General features: G+C 45.8%; 1 protein-coding gene across 6 annotated transcripts in view; it reads left to right on the plus strand.

Annotated features, from left to right (window-relative positions):
• Window positions 1–18,445, plus strand: part of LOC105686941 (tyrosine-protein phosphatase Lar) — a 332,804-nt gene that overhangs the window by 155,032 nt on the left and 159,327 nt on the right. For all 6 annotated transcript variants that reach the window (XM_048658459.1, XM_020852863.2, XM_048658461.1 and 3 more), the window contains one exon: window positions 4,327–4,476. In XM_048658459.1, the coding sequence (XP_048514416.1) occupies window positions 4,416–4,476 (61 nt within the window). In that variant the 5' untranslated portion in view covers window positions 4,327–4,415. The remainder of the gene's footprint in view (window positions 1–4,326; window positions 4,477–18,445) is intronic.

Raw genomic sequence — 18,445 nt, forward strand, 5'->3', positions numbered from 1 at the left:
TATTCGGTCGATCCACGAGTACAAACGTTACAGGTACTCCCAGGGTACCGAAGCGTCGACATTTTTCCCTTCGTCGTCAATGCACAGCGATCGCTGATATTTTTGTCGACGTCCTATACTTTCTCCAATTCATGTTAACGAAATGATTTCTCAAATTTTTGATTTCCATTGATATATTTCTTTTTTTCCTTCTCTCTTTCAACGCACGCGCAATCCGTTCGAAGAAATACAAACGAAACTACTACGTAGGAGAAAGTAGAGTAAAAAAAAAAAAAAAAAAAAAAGGGGGGGCGGGTGAAAGAAGTTCTTCGAATTCCGAGGTACTTATTTCGTACGCACGTATGAGTTCGTCTTTTGCGCGTACCCCGTGACACACGTATACGCACTGTCCAGGTGTGTGTGCGCGCGTGTCTTTCTCGTCGACCGATCCCGAGAGATACCACCCTCGTGTGCTTTCAACACCGTGACAGAAGTGGTCCCTGGGAGCACCACGCGGACAAACATCGGGCCAGAAACTGCGATACTTTGGCCCGTCGTTCGAGCCAGACAACCACCCCTTCCACGGGGGGCGGGAATAAAAGAGCGCATGCGCTTCTTTGAAACTCCGAAAATCAACCCCCGGGTAAACCGCGCAACGAAAAAGCCACCTCGGTTTTATTTTCTTTCGAGCTTTCGAGTATCGGAGGGTGAGAGAAAAAAAATAATTAACCGATCGAACGGGTGAAATTCATAGTCGTCGCGGAGTTCTTGGGAGAAAACCGAAGAAAAAAAAAACGAAAGAAAACGGAGTCGCCAAAGAATGTCAAAAAAAGCTCGACTTCTCCACCGACCGCGATTTCTCGAATACTCGGCAAATTCAGAAGCTAGCAAGCAGCGAGGGTCAGTTTTCTCGAAAATTCGTCGCGGAACACGACATAAAAACGTAAAAGAACTACTCGAATATTTGGAAACATCAAATGCTCTAGGGCTGGTGGCGTGTGCCGCGGCGAGCTTTTCTTACGCGGGGGTGAATCGCACACGGGGCGCCGAAATTCTGGAGGGATTTCGCGCCGGCGCTCAAGGGTGGCGGCTTTCGACGTCGGGGAAGAGAAACCGGCTGTGTTAGGGGTGCGGGGGTGAGTCAGTGAGGTCGCGACGCGCGCTCTGTGAACTACCCTTACGTGCGTTGATCTCGTCTCTTCTTCACTTGTCTCGAGGTCCAATTATTCCAACACGACCGTGAGGAGAGGCGAGCGGACTCGGAGAGAATAAAAAAAAAAAGAAAAAAAACGAAATAAAAAAGTAGAAATCAAAGGAGAACGAAGTCGTTCTCCAGAAAATATTTCATCGAGATCGTGAAGAGGTAACGGGAACGGGAAGAAAATTCTCAACGTCCCTTTGGCTACCCCGAAATCAATCACGAAATTCTTCATACCTCGATTCATTGAGGGAAGAAGAACGAAAGAAAGCTCCGTGGACCGATGTTTTCGATGACACAGTGAACGCGAGAAGAAGTTTTTTTCTCTCTTTCTTTTTTTTTGTTTTTCATTCAAATTCTGTCGTTCCTGGTCAACCGGGTGTGAAATTTCTGTTTCGTATACACCGACGTACGAAATGGACTGAAGAAAAAGGAAGAAAAACCAGGAAACATGACGAAAACACTTCGAAATTTTGAGAAGTTGCGGTGAAAAATGGCAAAAATACTATGAACTTTGACCTTATCAATTTCTGTGAATAAAAAAAAAAAAAAAAAGAAAAAAAAAAAGGTAAACCACGTAGCTGAGTGATTTTTGAGTGCGATGGTATGAAATTGGTGTTTCATTTTTTAACCCGATCGAGCGAAGTGTGCACCGTGCAAAAAACCTTCGGATGTCGTATCGAATTGAAAATTCGAATATGCCGAACCGATGAAAAAGTGCTTCGGACTTTCGGAGTTTTATTGGACATTTATACCAGTGGCGGTAAAAGTAAAATTGCTATAGTGGGGTTAGCCGGTGGAATCGTGAAATAGCACAGAACCTCGGTATCCCGGAGAGTCGCCGGTGTTTCTCCGGTTTTCCCCAAAAGTAAAATAAACGTGAAAAAAAATGGTGGGGAGAAATTGAAAATGAAAATTATAATCCTTCGAGAACGTGATTGCTAGGGGAATCCTTCGGTTGAAACGTGGGTAAAAATCAAGTGAAATTAAACGAAAGAACAAAAAGTACCGCTAAGGGTTCCGAATATTTGAAAACCCTTGAGTAATGCGATCCGAGTTCGAAATACCGGGTTAAAGTTTCGTCCCCTTCGTTAACCGTGCCCTATAAATATACTTATGTACAACGAGGGATCGTGACGAATTTTTATCCATCTGCCCGAGAACGAGAATTTTCTTTTTCTTTGTTCTAACAAAGAAGAGGAGGAGGAAAAGATAAAACGAAGTACAGTAATCTCCTGATAAAGAGATAGTCGTAATAACGGTAGTAAGGGAATATGGGATGGTCCTGGAATCACCGAAAAAAAGCAACGCCTTAGATAAGAGTCGACAATCGGTGAAAATTAAAAAAAAGACAATTAAAGAGAAAATCAAGGAAACAACAAAGATAGGCGATATATCGTATTATAAAATGTAAGGATGGTATCGGGCTGAATCGGAGATGAGTGAAAAGGATCTTCATTCGACATGTCCTTAAAATTTCGACAAATTTTCCACCTTCAACTCCGGCGTTCGTCCGTTTCATCTTCGTTGCGCGGTGGACACAGTGGATGAAAAAAAACTTTAGAGAGTGATCGTAAACGCCGCCGCGTTTATGTAGAATATACGCCCGTGAGGAAGTGCGCGGCGAAGTTGTACCAGTGGCCGTAACGTTGTATAAATAAAACAAAGAAAAAGTAAAATAAATTGAATTAGAAGAAAGAAAAGAAGAAGTCTGCGTAAAAGAAGGCGAAAGTGTAACGATAATAATAGTAAGGAAAACGATAAAGGCGGAGAGAAAAAAAAAAAAAAAAAACGGGCGTAAAACGAAAGACCACCGGAGATAAGAAAAGATGCGGATAACCCTAACCAACCCCCTGCACGCCCTTAAAGTTCCGAATAAGCTTACGAAAGCTCCGAATAGTGAACTGTAAAATCGGACCTCATTTTTAAGGCGATAGGTTTCGGCAGTCCTCGGACCTTTTTGCCATTTTATTTTTGTTTTATTTCACTCGCTCCCCGCCGTCTTCTTACCGAGCCGCTTCCCTTCTTCCCTCGGCCGCCCCCCCGTCCTCGCGGAATCAACCGAAATCTTGAAAAATCAGATGAATGCGGGAGGAAAGAGAAAGAGAAAAAAAAATTATCCTCATTCGCATCTGAAACGGGATACAGCGGGCTAAATTTGTCTAATTATCTCTGAACTGATCATCTTCGAGGCTGATGTTATTTTGTATGCTCAACAATTTTCGAGCAACCTCCACACCGACGAATTATACCTGTACCACCATAATTTTTCGGGTTCAAATGTACCGGCTCAATTATCACCGTGAATATTGACTCGTTTACTTTTCCCTTAGGAATGAACGAAATAAAAAATAACAAATTACGAGCATAAAATAATGAAATTAATCAAGAGTAAAGTAGAAGAAGATAGAAGAAATAATTCCAAGATGGTGATGTTAGCGAGTTCGTACAGTGCGGTGTAATAGAGAAAAGAAGAGAAACGTTATCGCGAATCTGTGATCGTCGTCGTCCTAGTTTTTTATACAACGATCGGTCTCTTCCTCTTTTGGTTAAATTTTTTTCCCCCCTTTTTCTAATTTTTTCCTTCGCAACCGAGTCGGTGATAGTAAGCAGTGAAAAAACGACGATGTTAACCGAGGAGAGTGTATTATAAAACGTTGTCTAATACGAAAAGGGAAAATACCTTTCCCCCCCCCCCCAACGCGCTACTTCAAACTGAATTCGAGCTTTCGAAGCTCGTGTATACGCACATCTTTCATCTGTTTCATTTTTTGTTCTCCATTTTTTTTCTTTCTCTCTTTCTCCAACGTCACACCTGTACACTGAACACATTAACGAACACGAAGACACGTGCGTGCGTCCGCTGAAGGTAGAAAAATCTCTGGAAATTCCGGAGTGCGAAAGGGAATGAGAAAAAATTTTCAGCAAAATTCGCGACTCTAGAAAAGTCAGAAAAACGTGTTCCGAAGTGCGTCACCGAGTACCGGGTGATTGAAAACGTCGGAAATCGTTCCGACGAGATTACCTGCGATCGCTTGTTTTCTAGTTCCTGTTTTCTTCCGCTCATTAAGCGGAATACAAAGTTTGATCGTCGTTGTTTTTATTGGCGCTTGGTCATTGACGTTGTGGTTATTTTTTGCCAATTGTAGGAAATAAGGAGGATCGGACACGAGGTGCTGAGGTGCTTAGTGCAGTGGAGGTGCAGGTGGTTGCCAGAGGCAAGACGAGTCTGGTCAACATGACCCTCGTCTTCCTGGCACTCTTGGTGGCGCTCAACCCGATCTTAACGGCGGCAAACGGTGAGTAAAAATATTACAACAAAAAGCGACGAAAACACAAAAAAAAAAAAAAAATGAAAGAGAAAGACATTGCCGGACATTTTTCTCGATACGGAAACGAAGTATACGAGGCACGAGGAAAAAGAAGCCGATGGAACTTTATAAAATCTCCTCGCCTCGAGGAAGAGGGACTTTTTAGTGCTCGTACGACGAGGGGAATTGCGCCTCGCGGCCTTTTCATACCTCGTGACCCCCGGAGATCAGTGCTTTTTATTTTTTGAAAAAAAAACGAACGAACAAAAAAAAAAAAAACAAACCAAAAAAAAAAACAGGACTTATTAGATGGACAACGTGTGATACCAGCGGACATCGTACAGTGCCGAAACAGCGCACGCGATGACAACGAAGTGTCATCGGGTTGACGGTCCCGAGTCAACGAATACGTGACAAAAAAAATAGCTAAAATTTACATCTCTCGCAACGATTCGCGTTTTCGGCGATGCGATTTTCGGTTTATTTCATAATGGGAGAAAAAAAACAAAAAATCCCTCACGCAGGATTACCCATAGTATTGATTCTTCCGAAAGGATTTTGATTTCAAGCTACATTTGGGATTGAACGTTATCCATTTCGGATTCGTTGTTCCGTTATTTTTTTCATTCACAGGTACATTATCTATATTTAAAAAAAAACATAAAAAAAACTAGGGAAATGATTCATGATTAATATAATCCTCGACTCGAACTGATTTTAAATTAGTCGCAGGTATTTACCTCGAGGAACGACTGGGCCGCTCTTGAAATATCAAGATTTTTTTTTTTTTTAAAAAAGGCAACGCTCCCGCGGACAGGCCGGGAATAATAAGAAGCGGACGCGTTTAAAAATCTTCTCTTTAATGACTAAGCTTTAAGCTCTTTGTATAATTAAAAGAAAATGAACGCCGGCCGGGCGTTTTGATTTTTTTTTAATTTAATTTTACTTTCTTTTTTTGCCCTGCTTTTTTTGTTCAATATCTTTCTCTTATTCTTTGCGCTTCGTCCTCCTTTCCGTACCTTTGGTCTCCCCGTCCCAACCCGTCTCCCCCTCCCCTCACCCCCCTTATTTCTCTCTTTCTTTATTTTTCTTCTCTCTTTACTTTTTCATTCTTTCTTTATCTTGCTAACGCTCGTTAGAGTTCGCGTAACGGCAGGCAATGCTTCTTATACAATTTTTACAACAGGAACGGGACGTCGTTGGTATTACAGATATACACGTATATACCTGTAAGTGCATACATGATATTCTATACGACTTACGTACATACATAAAATTACAGGGAAAACTTTGAATTTCTTCTCGTTTGCGATTCGTGTGATTTCGTCTACTTTTCTTAATTTTTTTTCTTTTCTCGTCGATTTCTTCTCTCCTAGTAATATTCTTGTTTTGTTTTTTTTTTTTGTTTTTTTTCTCTTTTCATTTCACATAAATATTTAATCGGTCGATCGATGTGTCCTCAGTTTTGCGAATTGGATCGGGCAACTGAATGTGAAATGAGACAGATTGGAAGGTGAGTACCGCGGAGGGAGCTGTTGCCCCACCGTTCCTTAAATTGCCATTTTCATCCTCATACCGGGATAATAAAACCATAGCGCAAGGGTTCATAGTTAATGTAAAATTTTTATCCCGCGCCACGTTTCAACACTCCCGCGCACTACGGCGTACCAGTTCAGTTTTCAACGTCGCTGTGTGTCGGGTTACGCCGTTATACACTTATATATATATATAAGAGAAGAAGCGGCGGCAGCCAGCAGCCGCACAAGATCGGAGATCACTTTGGGAAGAAGAAGATTTCCTCCGAGAGTACTAAACCAAGGATTCAAAACGTTCACGATACGTACGAATAATAATATCTTCCGGCTGCGAGAAGTAAAAAGAAAAAGGAAAAAAAAAAAAAAAACGAAAGAGAAAAGAAACCATTAGAAAAACGCAACTGATTTTTCACCCAATTCAAGCCCTGATATTTTCACCGTTCTCGCGCCACCCTTATCTCGATCAAAAAATATCGAAAAATATCGAACACAGCGGCGCGAGGGTGTAAGACATAATCGCGGCGAGAAGAATGAACGATGGAAATTCATTGGCGCAACTTCGCTGGGGGGACGATTGATGCAGTAGCGTCGTAAATTCGGTTGAAAAAATCCATCCGCGTCGTTCAGGTTATTGACAATTTAGTTCGCCTCCGCCGGCTCCAAAAATATCAACGTCCAAATTAGCCAGCGCCGGTGGTCCGACGTTATACGAAACCCGGTGAACTCGTTCACTCAATAATTCACCAGACCACCGAATCTTCACCCGTCTTTGTCCCTCCGATTGCCGAACCTCCGCTATAAACCTCTCTTACTTTTACTCCCTCTTCGAGCTTCCCATACTCTCTACGCCCGTCTGCTCCCGGAAGAAGGAACTTTACCCCGGGGGGAAGAATAGGAAGATTCAACGAGACTAACTTTTTGCAAAGTGACCCCCTTTGCCGGGCTCGCTCGCCGAGGTTCTTGCGCTCCTTCCACCCTCGTACGAAAAAAAACAAAAAAGAAAAAGTCGAAAAAAATCGAGGAAAAAAAAAAAAGAGGAAAGAAAATGACGTAGGTATATTACGGAATATTCTCTGCAGAGTCGGTTGACGTTACGCGGAACACCCTAGCCGCCCTTATAACCCGACCTTATTCCCCCGCCCGTGAAATTCCTCCGTCGATATTTATCGTTATGGGTATGAAGGAATGACGCTGTTCTTTTCTTTTTTATTTCTTATTCCTCGTTCCCGTCATTTGCCTCGCTTCACTCTCGTCCGACGCGACTCGAACACCTCGACGTCCCGACTGACGAGAGATTTGAAATTTTCCACGCTCGGATGACCGAATCGTTTCCTTTTTTTTTTTTTTGGTTTTTCTCGTTCGATCGGGGGATCGGTATAATTGGTAGTAAATTTCGTATAGCTCCGAAAAGGGGTGATCTAGCGTGGAGGGGAGAAATTCCACCCCCATTTTTCTCCGCGGGGGCCAGGTGAAGAGCGGACTGTATCCGACCGCTATACCCTTCTACTTTTATTTCCCCGAGGAGCGGAGGACAACCGCGAGATCGCGGGTATCCGGGATCGAGTTGGAGCTAAACTCGGATAAACTGACTTTTAGATCTGAATAAATTAGAATATATTTAAATCCCAGGCCTAACTAAATTGTGAGGGAAAAAGTGAGCCGGGTTACAGTTACTCTCGAGGGTTCGCGAGGGCACACGGTGATAAATATTACCTACCTTATACCACCGCCGACGCCGCCGCCGCCGCCAACAACCACCCACCGCCATAGGTATTCCTTCCGCTAATATTCTTTCCTCCATTTCCATCCGTCGTAGATCCTCGCCCCCCTCCCCTCCGCCGCTTCCAAAATCGTCGGTTTCTATGCCTGGCTATTGTCGAGGTATGACAAACCATCCTACACCGTCTTTCGGATAGAAATGTTCGCCCCGTTATTTCGGCCCTCGAATCCTTTCGGGCTCTCGAAGTACATGCTTCGGCTGCAATATATGTGGTATATACGGATAATCCGATACAGTGTATACAGAGACAACGATGAAAATAACCCCCCTCCCCCCCCCCCCGTTTCCACCCTCCCCAACTCCCGATATAAACCCTTATACTTTGGCGAAATCGTTTCACCGGGTGCTAAAAATTGCCCTAGTCTCTACCGGAAAAAAGGGAAGAAAAAAGAAATATTCAAACGACAAAAAGGGCTACTGCCATTTCCGTACCGTACTCCCGATACTTCGCCAGAATATAAAACACCTCGAAATCAATGTACGTTTATATATATACGTATAAGTTACTTGCCCGTTTCTTCTTTCTATATTTTTTTCCTATATCAAATCTGCAAATAATATCGACGGAGATCATCGCCATCTCGGTTGAAAATGACACGATATTGTTCGAAAATTTCCACGTCTAAAACGATGATCCTGTACAGCGAATATTTTTCATTTCGAATTCGCTATAACGGAATCGTACTTTACCTCCGTGTCGCGGAAACGTGAAAAAAGGTAAAGTTTTTTTCGGTTGGGTTAACCATTACTCACGTTTTAAGACGGGCACTATTCATTTCCGGCCCACCTACCGCCGTGCTCAAATTTCACAGTTTATTAGCATAAACTGCATCCCCCCCGCCCCCCCCGTCGTATCATCGATGGGCCGTATACCATACACTTATGTATAAAAGGGCAGTCTACGGGCAATGGGGTATATAAGTAGGGGGGTTATACGGGCCTACGAAGGTCGAAGGTCGGACGGGGGAGGGTTATAAAATAAAAAAGTTAGTCCCGTTTTATGGAAGCCCTCTAGCCGGCGTGCGGCTGTCCGGCCGATGTACGGGGGATGGAAAACGGCGGCGGCGGCGGCGGCGGCGGCGGAGGGGCAAAGGGGAGGGGCGAAGGGAAGGGGGGAAGGGAGGGACCGGAGGGACTTAGATATGTAGAGGCAAAGTGAACCGCCGTTGCCTCAAAGAGAAGGAATCAAGCTTATCCCCCTGGCCTCGACTTGTGGAGCTTAGCTTCGTTCGTTCGTAGATTCGCGCGGGCTTTACGGGGGCCACCGTGTCGGCGCGCACGCGGGTCTTCCTCCCACCCCCTCCCCCTCCCCCCTCCCCCCACCATCGCCCCCATCCTCCGGTTATACGCCAAAAAGTTTACTCCGCGGGATTACGCGGCCCAAGCGAGACGCGTCGTGCGGCGCGACGCGCGAACCATCTCGGGACGCGTAGACCGTTCGGGGATGAATAAACTTGGGGTGTACACGTAGCGCGCATAGGGTTCCGCGGAACCCGAGAGTAGCGGGGAGCCGTGAAAAGTCCTGGCGTAAACTTGAAACTCTCAACCCCTCGCAAAACAGATTTTCAGATTATATTCCACATCCTCTCTCTCTCTCACTCACTCAGCCGTGCGTACACACACGCGTTTCGTTGGGATGAGTGGGTTAATTTTTGCCCTTCCTAAGCCCGCGGTATATTTCACAGCGTCAAAACGAACTTCGGTGATATTCGCGCATCGATTATTCGGAGGGAGACGGAAAAGTATGGGGGGGGGGGGGAAACTAATCGAGCTTGATTCGCGCGAGTACCTACCCGCGTCGGTTGATTCCGATGATATTTTTTTTCAAGGGTTTTTCGAATTATACCGTCAAATTTTTCATACCTGACCCAGGTAAATCCTGACGTTATTGGTTTTCATTGTTTGTTGATTCGACGTTTATTAATTCAGTCTAACAAATTGGGAGATGATATCATAGCGAAACGGCATCCGTTCGTTCTCATTTTATTCTCGTTTAACGAGTATCGAATTAGTGACAATTAACTCGTCCGTTATTATTCCGAAAATAATCCACATCATTATCATTGTAGCATACGATTACATCGGTAATACGCACTGCTCGAAAACTCCATCGAATTTCCATAGAATTCGCAGAACCGATTCTGCAGCTGTACGCACATGCGGCACGATACAACTTTGCCAGAACATATCCGAAAATTTTGAACGATACACTTTTTCCCCATTTTTTTCTACCATCTCCCACGTTCCGTTCCCTGTTCATATCCTTCCCCGCATCGGCTGCCCATCTCTTCGTTCCTCCTTCTCTTTCCCTTTATTTTTATTTATTTTTTTATCTTTTCTCTCCGGTTTTTCTCCTTGCGTGACCATACGTCAATTATTGCGGTATGAGGTGCGGCACCTGCCACCCATCGTCGATAGTCCGACGCGGTGGGTGAGAGTGCGGCGAATTGAGGGGGGCGGGAGGAATGGGGTGCGGGGGGAAGGGGGAGGGGGAGGGATGCGTGGCGACGCCTGCTACATAGAACTGCACTTCGGGCGACATAAATCGAGAGGAAACCCCTGCATTCCTGGGCAGGGTTTATCTATGGAGGAGCTTTGAAACTCGTAGGATAAATGGGGGTATGGATAAATCGATAAATGGTTTATTAACGTGCCTAGGAATCGCGCGCGCTCCTCTCGTACGAGCATAAATTATTACGTAGGCGAGGGGGAGGGGAGGGATTCAATAGCCCGGTATAAAATTTCAGATCCCGAAACGTTATTTTCATCCTCGTTTCCTTTCGTTCTTTCGTTTTTCGCGTACAATCTATACATACACACTCTCGTCTCGGAGTCCCCCTCGTATCTCTTTCGTCGTCTCCGTTCGCGGGAGGCGTGGACGGGGCGGGTGAGGAAAGGTGAAAAATTCAGGACGCCTCGAACCACCGGGTACAAGAACGCGGCCGGTTAATAATATTCGGCAAAACAAATGGTCCCTTAAAGCGTTCGGAACATTTGCCAAAATTTTGGGTATTAAATTTGTGATGGATCGTTTCTCATCCTACTCTCATCCGCACAATGCGAGCGTTCGTATATATACAACACCGAGGGAGAAAATGCAAGAGTGGCGGAGCATCCCCCTCCCCCTCCCCCCTCCCTCCGTCCCGCCTCTATTTTCTTGACAAGAAACCCCTGAGAGAATAAACTACTCCGCTGTACGTATTATACCGTCTGGCTCCTTGGCCTCCTCTTCCTGCACTTCCCATGATTTACCCTCGCCGTCTTTTCTAACCCGTGGTACATTTTTCTTCTTTTTTTTTTTTTTCCACCCCCTTATCAATTTTTCCTCTTATTTATTCATTTGTTTGTATTGAATCGATCGCGAGATCGTCGTGAAATTTTCAAAATATTTCAAAGCTCGCAGATAAATTCTTATATCGGCGGCAGGTTGACCGTGTTTAATGTGAGTTTCCCCGTCCCCGTCCCCCCCCCTGCCCCCACCCCCGGGGGGCGTCGTTGTTGGAACACCCTTGTTCGAGGGCAGCCTCGCGTCGCTCCGAAATCCTCGTTAAGCCACCAAGGTCGCGGGGTGAGGACTCGTAAAATATTGGGGGTGAAAAACTGCGCGTGTCGTCGGCCATCCGGTCGTACTTAGAGCCGGTGGGCCTATTCGCTTAGCGCGGGAACGCGGGGAAAAGATACATACATAATACCCGGTGAATTGACGACGCGAAAAACGTCCCCACGTTACAACGAACGCGGTTGAAGTGAAAACCGGAGGGCGGCCGTATCCCCGAATCCCCTTTCCACAACCCCCGAGCAGCAATTAAACTTCCTTTGATTTCGAAATCACCTAGCGACAATTTTATTCTCGCCGGATCTCTTCTGTTTTTCGTTTCAACTCTTCTTATTCTTTATTCCAACCGTCGATCGGATATTTCCGCAGATTTCGTCGAGTCGGTGCGCTCTATTCCTAGTATTACAAATGACGAATAAATTTTTCGACACTCGTACTGCAGTCGACGAATGTTTTTTTGCCCACCGGGTTTTTTTTCTAGTCCGTGGAGCTGATCCGATCCCTTCGCACTCTGGTATCCGCCGAGTCGCTGCTAGAGCCAAAGAGTTACACCGGAAGTATCGCGCGGGTTCGAATGGTTTTTAAGCTTTCAAAGTACACGTGGACAATATTTTCTACAGAACGTTCACCGATGCGGGGATTCCCGATGGGTGGAGGATGGGTACCGCTGCACAGCAGTCCAGCCGCTGACCCGTTCCGCGCTTAAAGTTAATCTCGTTTAACGCGCTCTTCCCATCGTAAAATCGGTTATGGTCGAAGCTCCGGTATACGTACCATGTAGCAGCCGGCAGCTCTGTTCCATTTCTCGTGTGTAACTCGAGGCTATAAGGCCACTGCGACACGGCCATTTTACTCTTTGTGTCTTTATTTTCGTTCTTATGTAATTTTCCTTTTTTTTTCCTCATTTTTTTTTTTTCTTTTCTTTCGTTTTTTTCTATTCATTTTTTTTTTTCCTCGTCCACCGCACGTAACGTCCCCGTTCGGATGTGTACCGGACACAACCGGCCGGCCGGCGAACGAACGCCTTATGTACATCTCCGTACACACACGAAGGTACGTGTGTACGATCGTTATTATAGAACGGCCATTACGCGATCCTGCAATCTTTCCACAGGTGAACTTTCATCCCGTTGCGCGATAGGAGAGGCGGCGACGACAAGCGCACCGCGCTACACAGAGCGGAAACTTAACCGCTGGAACACCTTTGTTTACCATGCAATAGGGGGGGGGTTACGGTGAAATATCAAACAATTGAAACTATATACGCGAATGATACGAAAGCCCGCGAGTTGCCGCACACGCCTATCCCATTTCAAATAACAATCGAACATTGTAGACCTCCGGACACCTTACCACCGTCGAAACGCCCGACCCCCCCCCATAGGTATGTGCCGCGCTCGCGAACGGACGACATCGTTTCATAGTTACCTTCGGTTATACCTCCGCTGCACCACCTCGCTACCTCTTCGAATGGTCAATGAAAAGTTCGCTCCCCCCCCCCCCCCCCCCCCCCCCCCCCGGAGATGATTACCTCTGCGTTTGTTTTTATTGTTTTTTTACCATCCGATCATCCGATCGAAAGAATTCACGTTTCAACCCTTTCGATTCGTGGAGTGAACGCTGCGCGACTTCGAAATAGGGTGGATGGTGAGAAAAAAAAAAAAGAAGGAGAGTCGCTGCAGGTGTTTACGCGGCTGGTGTCAGTGGTGGCTGTTGAATGAAATTGGTTAGAAGATCGGTAGGATGGTACATGATATGCTCGGCACGTATAGCCGTCTATTTAACGTAGCGAGGCAAGTGGGGGTTGTCGCGCCTTCTCCAAATAACAAACAACGCCCTTCGACGTCTCACGTGAGCGTATAAACTAACCCGAAACACCGCCCCGCATATCCCTTCCGATCGAAACCTACCCCAAAAACACTTCTCACGCGTGGACTCGAGTCCCGAAATTTTCGAACACCCGATTAGCGGGTGTATTTTTAATTTTTTATACCGAATCGCCACCATGTTACGGAAATTTTTTGAGTTTTTTTTTTTTTTTTTTTTTTTTTACGACGTGGTAACCGAGGCGTTCGTGTGTATAATATTTTTGACTTCATTCTTTTGGTATCCGAAGTAGGCAATTTCCAGATACACTTTCGCGGAAGTTAATCGATGCCGAAGGTATGATTGAGACGTATTTTGGGACGGTGGTATCAGTAGCGGCGGCGGTGGTATAGGTATAATCAACCGAGGATCAGTTTCCCCAATTCCGCAAAATCGTAGGGGTAGGTAGGGAAAAATATTCCAATAACATAGCGCCGCGGCGCAACTCGATCCAATTCACCAAGATTAGATCTAAGTTCTCCTAATAGAGGGGCCGGGGGGGGGGGGGAGGGACCCAGGGAGGGGAAATAAAACTAAGGTAAAAAAAAAAATCAAATCAAATAAAAACTGAATGAGAAAGAAAAAAACCGACTCGCTGTTCATGATCGTGGTTCTTTCATCTTATTCTTCTCTTCGTCCTCCTCCACCACCTTCTTCTTATTCTTCTTCATCCCACGAAACTGCGTACGTCCCTGAAACTAGTGCGAGGGAATTGAAGCAGTAATTGTAGAAGGGAGAAAGAGAGGAGAGCTAAAAGAAAAAAAAAAAAAAAGAAAGAAAAAAGAGAGAACAAGTTTCCCCTCGGTGGCCGAGGTGGTGGGTTTCAGGTGGATATAGAGGTTTTCTACATTAGGGTGAGTAGTGCCGGGTCGATTTGCACCTGGCACCCGGCGTACGTAAACGCGAACGTTAACGGTTAACGTTAACCTCAACCGTTAACCCCACCTCGCCCACGTGGACTGTAGGGACGTAATTTTCTTCCACATAGTCCAGGTAATCCAGCTCTCATCACCTTTTACTTGTCGCCCTCTTACCCCATAGCTGTCGTCGTATACCAGCCGCCTTTTCCGTCGGTGGCCGACCCGAATAAACGTCGGAGTTCGAGGCCCGTCGAAGGTGCCGATTTTTCAGCAGTTTTTTTTTTTTTTTCTTTTTTTTACGGGATCATCAGAATCGTCGACCGTGAAAATAGTAGAAGAATCTACAGAAAGAACGCGGAAGTCAATTAGCGAGGATTCGTGAGGACGGGCGATTCGGAGATGTGCGAGTAAAATGGAAAGCTTGATAAAAGGGAAAAAGGTGGTCGGTAAAGGGTAGGGCCGAGAGGGTATAAGATCCTTTGATACTCGGACGGACGGGGATGGTGGGGGGGGGGGGGAAGGGGGGGGGTGGATGGGATGGGATTGGAAGTTATAAAGACTTTGAACTTGAAGACGAGATGCGAGCGTCTTCGAGCAAAGTACTAATTACCAACCCATTAACAACGGGGGAAATCAATCAGGTAAATTAAACCAAGCTTGAGCTTAATCCGTCAAATGATTTAACGAGGGTCGGACACCTTAATCAACGCAATTAATTAATCTGGATTCCAAACCCCCTTATACCGTACACGCCTGTATTTACATGTACACGTAAACTACAGAAATTTCATTTTCTCGGTACACTTGATATCGTCGTTCGTGAGAACACGATGGAAAATCGTGACGCGTACGTGACGTTAATTATACACACATGTGTACGGCTTCTCGACCTCCCACTCTGTCTTCGAGTTTCTCGTAATGCGGCGGCAGGAGGGTACGGTGAATCTCGTGGCCGGAGGGAACTTTGTTCACTCCAATAATCGGTCCGGACGTTTATATCTCGTCTCGATGTATCGGGATACAAAAAAGTATAATTGTTCGGATAATTTCTTATTCTCTTTTTTTCGTTCGCAAGAGGGAGAGGAAAGAAGAAAAAAAAAGAACAGAAAGAGATCTCGGCGGCGCGGGGCAGTTTCTTCTCCGATGTAAAAAATGAATCGGAGGAAAGAAATAAATTTTCGCACGACCGGCTGGCTTGAAAGCTTTCGAGTAATTGAGTAGACCCCCTGCGGCTAGCTGAGGTGTCTGAGACGTTCTTCAAAAGCTGTGCGAAGTCCGTTACTTCGTTAACGCGTTACTTTTTCTTCGTCCATACGATCGTCATCGAGATCTGTTTGATTTGTCACTTTTTGGATCGATAAATTGACGTTGAGAATTTTTTTTTTATACGATTTTCCAAATCGTGATTTCTATTCATTCCAGACATCGCAGGTAACGTCTCGAATCATTCTTCAGTGACAACGGTTTCCAGTCTGGTTAACTTTTTACTATGGAATTTATTATTTTCGATGACGATATTTTCATCTTTTTCAGTTCTGACGATTCGCGGGGCATTCGGTCGCGGGTTACGCACTGTTCGCGAAATATGGATTACAATTATCGGCGAAAAGTTAACGGGAGAACACCGTCGTCTAGCAAAATGTGTACAACGAGTCGCGTACCTACCCTGGATTTTCCCGTATACCGTATTATAACAACCCCTGAACACGCGATCTTCGGCTAATTCCGCAAATTCTTGTACTCGAGACGCGGGGGGGGGGGGGGGTTTAGTTCTCGTTTGGATTCCCCGCCTCATGCCAGCGATATAATTATCATGTCACACGAAGAAAATCCCGTGGAGATATGTCGAAAATATACGGGCATTTACCGATCCACCATTGCGGAACGCGAGAGCCCGCAAAGAGGGCGGAATAAAATATTTCAAAGCTAAAACTGCGGTGGGAAAAAAAATTCCTACCTCGCAGCCGAACCCTTTCGCGGACGGGGGTCGGTAAGCGATTACTTTTTATGCTACGTACCGCGTATATTCTCCTTGGGGGTTTTTAAAACTCACCCCACGGGGGTTGTTAATTTGGACACCTTGTATATATATATATATATATATACAGGTCGAAAATAGGAGTACCGGTTGTGCCCCTCATCGTACCGTGTAGCATCGGGTACGTTAAGAATGTTAAGATCCTCCGTATCGCGTCCCTCTCTCTACGTTAAACTCCTATCTCAACGAACCCATCTACATTGTCCGAGGAGAGGCGGGTGTGTGCGCCTTCTTCCATCCTCGCGAGCGAGACGGTCGCGCGACACCCCTGCGCGCTCCGCGTTTATCGAGGGCTCGAACAATGTGTTTTTTTCTCGCCTCTCTTCCGTTTTATTTGTTTCATTCCTCCGTTCGGTTCTCTTTACCTCCGCTTTTGCATCTCTCTTTTTTACATTTCCAATTCTCTATTCTGTCGTATCGGTGTCGAAGCCAAACGAGCCGATGGAGACAAATTGTTTTCCGCTAAAACGATCGTTGTTTCGCTCTATTCGAAATTATATTCGTAGAACAATTTTCCTCGGAGTACTTCGATGCGCTTCTTTTTGTCCGTTGGTCTTAAAAATTTCCGTCGCACAATTTTTACCCTCTCCCCCCCTCCCCCAATAATTATTCGTACATTAAAAATGAGGAGAACGAAGAAAAAAGCGGATTATTCGTGAGCATCTCGTTGTCTAGACGAATTAAATTTTCCTCCGCTAATTGATATCGGGTATACCCGCGCCTTATATCCTTCGGCCGATATTAAACGAGGGCAGAAATTTCGCTTGCCAAATAATATTCCGTAAAGTTTTCGTAAGGTATAATATAATACATAAACCGCGTTGCGATAATTATCGAATCGTAATCTGCAAACCGTGGAAAAAGAATCGTTCGAGTGTGTTCGGTTATAGCCGCGCGAAACGCTTTTAAAGTCGTTCGTAAAAATACGGCTCTGTAGAAAAAAAAACAAGAAAAACAAAAAATAAAAAAAAACTTCCCGTTCGCATAGTTTTCAGGGTTCGCGCCGTCGATACCGTCGATTTAATAATTCGGAATTCCAACGATCATCGTGGGAATCGGTCGGAACGAAATGCCTCGCGGACTCTGCGCAGATGATATCCCGTGGGATATTTCACGGGAAAAGAACTTTCAGCGAGAACGTACGCAAAGTAGAACGAACTGGCTTATGTACCAGCTGCCGCGCAAAAAAGGGAAAAAGGAACGAAGGAGTATAGGAAAAAAAAAAACAAAAAAACTGAAAAACAAAAAAAAAAACAGAGGGAACTAGTAGAAGAATAGAAATGAGAAGAAGCGGTAGGAAGCTCGCAGATGTTTCTTCTTTCAGGGACGGGCAAACATTTGATCCTGATTACGAGGTTTCGGATCAACCTGAAGATGGAAGGGGATGATTCCGTAGGATAACTCGCGGTGGATAGTTGGGGGGCCGGTAGGGGGTAGGAGGGAGGGGAGAGAGGAAAGGGGGTGGGGCGGGGGGGGGGGGATGTGCCAACGACGTATTTCTTGGTTGGCCTCTCGAAGTTGCGGTGAAGTAACTGTTGATTAAGAAGACTCTTCTTCGGCGGGCCCGCGTGCCGGTCGGCGGGCGGGGGTTGAAGTTTCGCCGTCCCTCTGTATACCGAACCCGGGGAAACGTACGGCGACGGTGGGCCACCGTAGCTGAGGTATAACTCGGCAGGGAATCGAGTTTTTCGAGGACCCGTAGCCTCAATTAACCGTTTGCGGACCCTTTCCTCCTTCCGACTCGGCCGTCCCTCCCCTACGCTCCTCGGGCAACCCCGGGCCTAGCCTTGGCCCGCAATTTTCGTAACTAAATTCTGGGAAAACCGATCCCGCGTCGAGTGTGTGCCCCCCCCCCCCCCCTTCTCCCCCCTTGACCCCCCCCCACTTCTCCCCTATTTTGCACCCTCTTTTACTTTCGCCCTGGAACGGGTCTCTCCTTGATTGCCGGCGAAACTACTGTCCCCGCGAACCCGCGAGCCCGTACAAGCGACGTTGCGAGTTAGTACGCAGTCCGTAGCGTTTCTCTAATTCCGAAGAAATTGTCGTCGTTTTTTTTTCCTTTCTTTCTTTTTTTTTTTTTTTCTTCTTTTCTTTGTCATTTTGTGCCAGACACAATTTACCGATAAATCATTCAACGATCGACACAACAGTCCTTCTGTCCTTATCGTCGAGCGCACGTTAGTTATAGGTGTGCGTTTATTTTCAACACGTTGAATAATTGAGTAACGATGTTTTACCGCAGACAAAAACGGCAGCAGCAGCGTACGGCGACGATATCGGCAACTAGATGTGAAAAATAGCTCACAGTCTCTTCCCAGGCAT

The sequence above is a fragment of the Athalia rosae genome, chromosome 7, assembly GCF_917208135.1.
Source record: "Athalia rosae chromosome 7, iyAthRosa1.1, whole genome shotgun sequence".
NCBI lineage: Eukaryota > Metazoa > Arthropoda > Insecta > Hymenoptera > Athaliidae > Athalia > Athalia rosae.